This window comes from Ruditapes philippinarum, unplaced genomic scaffold, assembly GCF_026571515.1.
Source record: "Ruditapes philippinarum isolate M1 unplaced genomic scaffold, ASM2657151v2 ctg875_1_1_1_1, whole genome shotgun sequence".
NCBI lineage: Eukaryota > Metazoa > Mollusca > Bivalvia > Venerida > Veneridae > Ruditapes > Ruditapes philippinarum.
Genome location: NW_026861939.1, coordinates 46,365 through 54,605, shown reverse-complemented (window position 1 = coordinate 54,605; position 8,241 = coordinate 46,365). Strand labels below are relative to the sequence as shown.

Genomic DNA, 8,241 nt, shown 5'->3' with positions numbered 1-8,241 from the left:
ACCACTGCAGGAAAATGATACTGACCCTGATTCTACCACTGACAAGGCCTACTAAGTGACAGATGGTTTAACAATGTGTGCACAACCAAATGACTTGATTTTTTTCGTGAACGGGAGTAAGGTATACCCCTAACATTTGTTTCTTATGAATTTGCTAAATTTATTAATTAAACAGTTTAATAAGAATTATTGATTAAATGTCTTACATAATTGTGTAAAGAAATCTAGGCCTATTATACATGTAGATCTAAAATGATAATTTCAAAAGTTGATATAATTGTGTAAAGAATAGATCTAAAATGATAATTTCAAAAGTTGCCTTAAGCTTGTTACTGACTACATTTTATCATAATATATTATGTCCTTTATTTAATAATGATTACATGTGTACATATAATTTGTATATTTGAATGAAATATTACATATGTATCAATATAGTATGTATGCATGATAGAGTCTTTATAAAAGATTTGTATTTAGAGCGTATCATTAATTGTTTTATGATATTGTTTATCACCCCAGATACTTTAAAAAGCAGCATTTATGCTAATTTTCATGAAAATTTACGTAAAATATTGTCATTATTAGTTAAAGTCAAACTAATTAGACTTGCCAAAAAGACATCAAGATATTTTTTTGTTAGGTTTATTACTTTTACCAACAGTTTGACAGTATAAAAAAACAGTCTGTAACATGGGTCAAACTGTTCACGCTTAATTAAATAGGCTAGTCATTAATAGTAAAAAAAAAGAAAGTAATTTCTACTATGACTTTGCTTTAATAAGTTATTTTTTCTTATAAATATCATGTTTGTCACTGAAGGGGTTTACTTCAGATTTCATTGTTGTCTTTTAGCATACCAGAGCAAGCTCAAGTTGCGCTTTTAGGATTGTTGAATGTCCATCATATACATTGTCTGTCGTACGTCTGTTGTCCTTCCACATAAATTGTTTGTTAACACTCTAGTGGTCACATTTTTTACTCAATTATATCTACATCTACATCATACTGCTTAACAATCAATTCTGATTATGACTAGCAGGCATGAAACTTGCTTGTGTAAGTAATTGCTCAGATGAGTTCGAACATGGGTTTATCTTGGATACCTTGTTAACACTCCTGTGACTACTGATTTGATCCATATATCCTGGAAAATGGTCAGAAAATTTGTTTTGATGATTTCTAGGTCAAGTTCAAATATTGGTCACATCGGGTCAAAAACTTGGTCACACTGCCCAAATAGGAAAAATCATTGTTAACACTCTAGTGGTCACATTTTTGACTCATTTGTCATCAAATTTGGTCAAGATGCTTGTCTAAGAAAATTACTTGGATGACTCAAACATGGGTCATCTCTGATGAAAAACAAGGTCACAGGAGCTAAAAATAGAAAATTCTTGTTACCTTTATTAAGTGGCTACTAATGTCATCCAAATATCCTGGAAATTGGTCTGCGAGTTTGTTTTTAAGTTCAAATATGGGTCACCTTGGGTCAAAAACTAGGTCACTCTGCCCAAATAGGAATAACCTTGTTAACACTCTAGTTGTCACATTTTTCACTCAACTGTCATCAAACCTTGGTCAGAATGCTTGTTTAAGTAATTGCTCAGATGAGTTGGATGGGTCAGGTGAGCGATCAAGGGCCATCTTGGCCCTCTTATCCTATACAGCACAGAAATTACTGTTGATATTTTCTGTTTGCCATTTCAATTGACATGCATGTTATGTTACATTGTGGTGCCAAAAAAAAAAATGAACTTTTTTGAGAGCTTTTTATTTTCTTGATGTAATAGAATGATGTACAAATCTGAAAAAACTTAAGTATTTTGTTTTGTTTTTTTAAGTTGCTTGTTTTCTTAACTGTAAATGAATTAGCATTTATTAGTCCAGTGTGTGTCCTGCATCTAACAGCTCGTTGAATATTGTCACTGTTAAAGGAACTCAACTGAGGTTTTTAACGCTAAAAATATAAAAGTTTAATTTTTCACATAGATCAACATGAGCACTTAAAACAGCAATATAAATAATAAATAACTAAGAAATATACAAGAAATACATTAAAAATTGTATGTCGTGCTATTCTAAGTCCTATGTGAGTGAAAAACGTTTAAACGCTTTTCAATTTTTGGGTCATTTTTCACTATAATAATTATCCTGGAAAAACGGAGCGAGCTAATGATCTGAAATTTTGCACATAAGTTATTATTGTAGATCTTCATCAAATGGAGTAATAATCTCAAAGAATTATTTCCAGTCCTGTCATGTCAAAAAACCTCAGTGGAGTCCCTTTAATAGACCTGGATTCTTCTGTACCAAGGATAAATTTATCCTTTCAGGTGGTTGAGCCAAAACCAGATGGAGAAGCAACCCTTCTTCAGTATCTTCGAAGAAAATGTATCCTTTTATGCCCTTGTTGTTTGCATGATGCATGTATACATTTTGTATAATTTTTGTTGGTATACATTTTGAAAATTTCCCTAAATATGATTTTGTCCAGATAAGACAAAGACAAGTCATTTTATGATGTAATGGTTATTTAAAGAAGGAGAAAATTGTTGTTGTTATTCATGCATAAAATTAATTCAATTGTTTGAATGCAAGATCATATACTGGTATCCTCACTGTTACTGTAAAAAGCAGTATGTAAGAAAATGCTTTCAAAGTTGGGTTTCTGGGAGGAGTGTTATGCAGTTACACAGTATCAGTATTTGCTGGCCATTTCCTTATGCTTTCATCAACTGTTTCAGTCCCTATAAAATAAACAGTTTGAAACATAGCTAAGCTGTATGCCTGCTGCCTGTAGTTTACAAATTTTATTGCTTGGTTCTGACAAAGAATAATTTCAAAATACCTGTATGAAAGAAATAATTGAGCTGTGTCATGACAAAACCAACATTGTGTGTTTGCGCCCAGCATGGATCCATACCAGCACAGATGGGCAGGCTGGTCTGGATCCATGCTGGTCGCAAACCCATTATGTTGGTTTTGTCATGACTTGGCTCATTTATTGTTTGTATTGTTTCATTAAAAGTGAACTGTGCATGCAAAAAGCATTGCTTAACAGTTAAAATTAATTTACCCTATACTTAATTTGAATCACAGCATTACTAAATTATTTTATTGCGAAACACAGTAATCTGTTTACATACAATATCCATGTTTGTTAAATAAAAGAGACATTCTATGCTAAGACCTTTTTTGAGAATGACCCTGAAAGACATTTTCGAGAGTTAATTTCATATAGACATATAGGCAAAATAAAAACAGTTGATTAGAATTTCTTTAAACTTGCCATGTTGTTAGAATTTGATAACAGAAACATTTTAAGCAGAAAAAAATTGGGGTCATTGTTCTCATTTGTGAGTTATCTGTATCTATGGAACAGTTTTAATTTTGCCTACATGTCTATATAAAAACTCCAAAAAACATCTTTAGCTGATTTGAACAACACAATTTCACCATTTATTTAAAAGAAATATTTCATTACATATAGCTTTATACCCTTTAAAGCTGCATGCTTCCAGATGAGCGAAAATATTTCAATAAAATCAAACTTGAGAAAATTTTTATGCACTAAGATTTTAGGAAAAGTAAAAATATTTAAAATTCAAGTAATAATTTACATATTATGTGTGATTAATGACTGATTACAGTATTTATAACTATATTTCTACTGCGTGACTAATGCAGTGAGGGCTATTTTTGCATGTTTGTCTTCTTTTTAGTAATTTACGTGGGTTGTAAGTGCAATTGATTATGTGTATATTAGCATGAATCTGGAGGCGTGCTGCTTTAAAATATCTTTTTATAGTTTTCAAAAGGTCACAGAAACTGGGCAATGAATTGCAGTCTTCGAACCAGGATATATTATGATGAATAAGCTAGTTAAATGCACTGTAAGATAGTGATAGTAAAATATATTATGTTATGTAAACAGAGATATAATTATGTAGAACACTGTTTTTTGTGCAAAGTTACATAAGCTTGAAAAGATTATATCAGACTGTTTTACATTTAAATCCTCAAAAAGTTTAAGTGTCCTCAGTTTTTTGCCAAAATGAGATGCACACAGTTTTTTTTTGTGAAAAAGATTAAAAAATTTTTTTTTTTACTCTCTCAAAATCCTTTCAAATAATTTTGTGCCTCTTCTACAGAAAAGTGGCAGCATATAGGGATTACTTCTCTATCATCTTTCTGTCTGCCTGTCTGTCTGTCTGTACGAACACTGACTGTGTGACTTGGAGAACAATAGGTAAACAGTACATTTTGTTTAATTCACTCCATTTTTATTTGTGGTTTTTTTGGGGGACTTTATGTGACTAAAAATGAATAAAATTTGTTACAAAACTTGTCTGGATTACATCTCAAACATTATTGGTGCAGTTTCATCCAGACTTCACAGGAGCGATCAGTACCAAGTCTTATTGTGCATATCATCGGTATTTTGTGGTTCAATGATTTTTGTCAGAGTAATGGCCCTGTAATGATTTTTATGCCCCCACTTCAAGGAAGAGGGGGTATATTGCTTTGCATTTGTCTGTCTGTCAGTCCGTAGACCAAATGATTTCCGAGTGATAACTAAAGAACCCTTAGGCCTAGGAACTTCAAACTTGGTATGGGGATTGGCCATGACCCCTATTGATTTTTGGGTCAAGGGGTCAAAGGTCAAGGTCACATTGACCTTGTAAGTAAAACGGTTCCCGATCAATAACTAAAGAATGCTTAGGCCTAGGCACTTCAAACTTTGTATGGTGATTGGTCATGACCAGCAGATGACCCCTGTTGATTTTTGGGTCAAGGGGTCAAAGGTCAAGGTCACATTGACCTTGTAAGTAAAAACAGTTTCCGATCAATAACTAAAGAACGCTTTGGCCTAGGAACTTCAAACTTGCTATGGTGATTGGCCATGACCAGCAGATGACCCCTATTGTTTTTGGGTCAAGGGGTCAAAGGTCAAGGTCACATTGACCTTGTAAATAAAACGGTTCCCGATCAATAACTAAAGAATGCTTAGGCCTAGGAACTTCAAACTTTGTATGGTGATTGGTCATGACCAGCAGATGACCCCTATTGATTTTGGGGTCAAGGGGTCAAAGGTCAAGGTCACATTGACCTTGTAAGTAAAAACGGTGTCCGATCAATAACTAAAGAACGCTTAGGCCTAGGAACTTCAAACTTGGTATGGTGATTGGTCATGACCAGTAAATGACCCCTATTGATTTTGGGGTCAAGGAGTCAGTGTCATATTTTGTTCACTGGGTCAGAAGTTGTGCATAATAACCTGATCACATGACTAAATCGCTGCTGATAGGGGGCATACATATTTTACAAACATATCTTGTTATTTTTAAAGTTTGTGTGGATACCACTATTGCAATTTCAATGAAGCTTTACAGGATTGATTGGTAAGTAAGTGCTTGCACTTATTACACAGGTTTTTGGCTTAAATGATTTTCGGCCGAGTTATGGCCCTTGAATGAAAAAGGTATTAATAAGGTTTGTTTGGACTTACTTCTCTTTTACCACCAATGCAGTTTCAATGAAACTTTACAGGATTGATTGGTACCTCAAGACTACTTGCTCATATTACATAGGTTACCAGTTGAATGAGTTATGGCCCTTGAATAGAAAATGTTTTTTAGCTTGTTTACTATTTTTGTGTCTCCTACTACACAATAGCTGCAACATGCAATTTGCTATCATGAGGTGACATATTTGATAACTAATTTTAGGAAACTGCATAATATGAATGCATAAAAACGCTCGTAACAGAATTTGTTTAGATAAGATGAAGAACTTGAGTATTTACTTAACCTGGATTGTAATAATTCCTATGTGGGCAAGATGTTTAGAACCTATTACATGTAACTAAATTGTAGCATTTCATTTTTTTTTAAAACAAATTTATCAACAGTTCATCAAAGTGTGTTAAGAGGGATGGGGGAATGGGAGACTGGTTGAGAAATGAGATTTACCAATAAAATGATGAAATTATATGAAAAGTTACATGCATGCATGATTGTATATTTAAAGTATTCCGTCATGCCCTACATAATGAATTTAAGATTATACTTTTAGTGAAAAACATTTTTATGAGCATATATATAGATAATGAGATTTACCAATAAAATGATGAAATTATATGAAAAATTACATGCATGCATGATTGTATATTTAAAGTATTCCGTCATGCCCTACATAATGAATTTAAGATTATACTTTTAGTGAAAAACATTTTTATGAGCATATATATAGATGAGTGATAGTCATACTGATTTGACATGATTTGAATAAACATTTAACCTGCGGAATTTGTGTAATGGATTTGCCTGTCTTTATACCCCCGCACAACGAAGTAAAAAAAAAAATTGTAAGGGGGATATACTGGAATCAGCTTGTCCGGCGGTTCGGCCGTCCGTCCGTCTCCCCGTCCGTCTGTCGGTTTTTCCTTGTCCGCCCAATTAACTTGAGATTCCTTTGGCCCACAGTCTTCATATTTGGAATGGAGGTTAGTCATTAGTAGATGACCCCTTACGATTTTGGGATCACTGGGTCAAAGGTCAAGGTCACAGGGCCTTGACTTTAAAAAGCTTGTCCACCCAATAACTTGAGATTCCTTTGACCCACAGTCTTCATATTTGGCATGGAGGTTAGTCGTGATTAGTAGATGACCCCATTTGATTTTGAGGTCACTGGGTCAAAGGTCACAGGGGCCTTGACTAAAAAAAGCTTGTCCCCCCAATAACTTGAGATTCCTTTGACCCACAGTCTTCATATTTGGCATGGAGGTTAGTTGTGATTTATAGATGACCCCTATTGATTTTGAGGTCACAGGGTCAAAGTTCAAGGTCACAGGGGCCTTGACTTAAAAAAAGCTTCTGACAAAGTGGTATGCGGGGGTATTCATGCCATGACAGTGGCAGTTCTAGTTAAACATGGAACAGTCCATTCAAATTTTAAGGGATTTCAATTTGGCATGGAGGTTAGTCGTGATTAGTAGATGACCCCTTTTGATTTTGAGGTCACTGGGTCAAAGTTCAAGGTCACAGGGGCCTTGACTTAAAAAAAGCTTCTGACAAAGTGGTATGCGGGGGTATTCATGCCATGACAGTGGCAGTTCTAGTTAAACATGGAACAGTCCATTCAAATTTTAAGGGATTTCAATATCAAGATATAAAAATTAAACAAGTGCCAACAGTATACAACTGTAGAAAATGGTCAGGCTGGATGAATCAGTGCAGGCTGGCCTGGCTCTATACTGCTGGCAAATCACTTTTGTTTCCAACAGTGTAAGAGTTTATCTTAAAACCTCAAGGCAGAGCACCATTCCTCCTCTATTTGTGTTTAATTGGCCTCAAGAGTAAAAAGGCTGCATGATGTACAAATAAGGTGTTTAAAAGGTGAAAAATTACAGGTACATTATGATAATAAAAAGAATACAAAATGTGTATAAGAATTTATGAAAACTTTGCATGATCTTAGAATAATTATAATAGGAACATATTAAGCCATAAAAAATTAGGGTTATCTGCTCTTGAATTTGAGGTTTTAGGTCTTTTAAAGGGCAGATAACTTGTTCATAAGTGTAACAAACATTTTTTAACTCCTGATGATGTATTTTTTCATTTTATCTTTTGTCTTTCATAGAATTCAGTTACATGTATATATTTCTGTTGCACCAACTTTGTACATCTTGTAAGAATATATGTATGTAACTTATCAGGAAGACTTTTCAGAAATTTTTATAACTCCATTAGTAACAGAGTAGAATTTGGTATTAGAAAATGCTGTCATATTGTGCATTATAGTACAAATTAGAGCTATCATCAATATAAACAATATCGATGTATCATCAATATTTTTCTGTTGATCAATAATAGATATACATTTGAAAAAATCCATAATTTTGATTAATTAATTGAATGTCTAGAAATTATGAAGATATATAAATCATTGCTAAGCTTTAAACAAAATCAATGACAGGTCTAGTACAAATTTACATTCAAAATTTCACTCTCCCCCTATGGTTGAGGAGTTGCCTTTAAAGGTCTCATGAGGCGTCAGAATTACAGCCACTGTTTTCCTCTTATGATAGTAAGAGGACTAAATGGGTTCAAGGTGGTTTTGACCCCAGTGTTTCTTTAAGTTTATAACACCTGAGTCAAAATCTTCTTTCCTGTTTCAGAACCATATAACCTTAATTGTGTTAATGCTCAATAAAACCAAACAAAACAAAAATAT

General features: G+C 33.6%; 1 protein-coding gene across 1 annotated transcript in view; it reads left to right on the top strand.

Annotated features, from left to right (window-relative positions):
* Positions 1-12: 12 nt before the first annotated feature.
* Positions 13-8,241, top strand: part of LOC132717420 (xanthine dehydrogenase/oxidase-like) — a 52,610-nt gene continuing 44,381 nt past the window's right edge. The window contains exons 1-2 of the mRNA XM_060700885.1: positions 13-121; positions 2,337-2,394. Of these exons, the coding sequence (XP_060556868.1) occupies positions 74-121; positions 2,337-2,394 (106 nt within the window). The 5' untranslated portion in view covers positions 13-73. The remainder of the gene's footprint in view (positions 122-2,336; positions 2,395-8,241) is intronic.